General features: G+C 36.7%; 1 protein-coding gene across 1 annotated transcript; it reads right to left on the minus strand.

Moving 5' to 3' along the window:
- Positions 1 to 268: 268 nt before the first annotated feature.
- LOC141516839 (olfactory receptor 8J2-like) lies at positions 269 to 1,216 on the minus strand. Its single transcript, XM_074227806.1, has one exon. It carries the CDS (start codon positions 1,214 to 1,216, stop codon positions 269 to 271), a length of 948 nt encoding a protein of 315 aa, XP_074083907.1.
- Between the last annotated feature and the right edge of the window lie 216 nt (positions 1,217 to 1,432).

Raw genomic sequence — 1,432 nt, forward strand, 5'->3', positions numbered from 1 at the left:
ACTAAAAATAATTGGGAAGTATATAACAAAGGATAAAAATATAATAAAAATAATGCTGATATGTGGTTTTTAACTTTATATGTATCATTAGGGACCTTGATTTCAGTTTGACTTCCTTTTTTAATTTTAATTCTTTAACCCATTTATCCCTATCTAGTTTTCATATTTCTAGCTATTTACTGCTGAGTCCTATTAAATGGCAACCCTTACCTATGCTTATAAATCTCACAGTTTATTTGGATATTCATAAATTCATATTTTCTTAAATTTACAGGCGTTTAAATGTTTGACAGAGGTTAGTGAGGGTTCTCTTCAGAGCCTCTTTCACATCCTTGTTCCTCAGGCTATAGATCATAGGATTCAGCATAGGGATCACTAATGTATAAAATACTGAAGCCATTTTATCAGTATCTAAGGAATGGTTAGTACGGGGCTGCAGGTACATGAAAAGGAGAGTGCCATAGAAAACAGTGACAGCCATCATATGGGAAGCACAGGTGGAAAAGGCTTTCTTCCTTCCTTCTGCTGAACGTATCCTCAGGATGGCCAGGATGATGTAGAAATAGGACACAATTACAATGATCATGGAAAAGAAGAGATTAGTCCCTGAAAAAGTAAAGACTGCTTTTTCTGGGATGTAGGTGTCAGAGCAGGATAATGCTAACAAAGGGACATTGTCACAATAAAAATGATTGATGACATTGGAAGAACAATAAGACATAGAGAAAACACAGGAGGTGACAGTCAATGCTGTTATTAAACTGTAGATGTATGTAAGGACAACGAGTAGGAAGCAAATCTTCCTTGACACCACAACCATGTACAGTAGGGGATTGCAAATAGCCACATAGCGGTCATAGGCCATTGCCGCCAACATGAAAATCTCAGCAACAATGAAGACTAAGAAGCCTCCTAATTGGGCAGCACACCCATAGTAAGAAATGGTTTTCTTTTCCACCAAAAAATTGACCAGCATCTGGGGAGCAATGACAGTGGAATTACCCAGATTGATGATAGCCAGGTGTCTTAAGAAAAAGTACATGGGAGTTTGAAGTTTAGAATCTATACTAGTGAGTGTGATGATTCCCACATTTCCTGTCACTGTCACTCCATAGATTGCTAAGAAGATGAAGAAGAGAGGAACTTGAAGCTCCGGTCGTTCTGAGACTCCAATAAGAACAAATGCATTCACATGAGAGAGGTTTCCTGGAATCATTTATTCTGTTGGTTTCATCTGTAATAGGAATAAATGAAAAAAAAATTGTTTAGAGAACTTAAGTTCCCTAGATCTGACACTCCAAATAGATAATAATGTCCTGGAATTTATTAATTTGATACTGTTGGCTGTTCGGAGCAACCTGTCTTTGACTTGGAGAGATATTTTACTTAAATTCTGAACTATGTTTAATGATACAAAAGAACTAGCTTGCAA

The sequence above is a fragment of the Macrotis lagotis genome, chromosome 3, assembly GCF_037893015.1.
Source record: "Macrotis lagotis isolate mMagLag1 chromosome 3, bilby.v1.9.chrom.fasta, whole genome shotgun sequence".
NCBI lineage: Eukaryota > Metazoa > Chordata > Mammalia > Peramelemorphia > Peramelidae > Macrotis > Macrotis lagotis.

Excerpts from the sequence above, each read along its gene's own strand:
- LOC141516839 (XM_074227806.1), bottom strand. The coding sequence starts at position 1,216 with ATGATTCCAGGAAACCTCTCTCATGTGAATGCATTTGTTCTTATTGGA.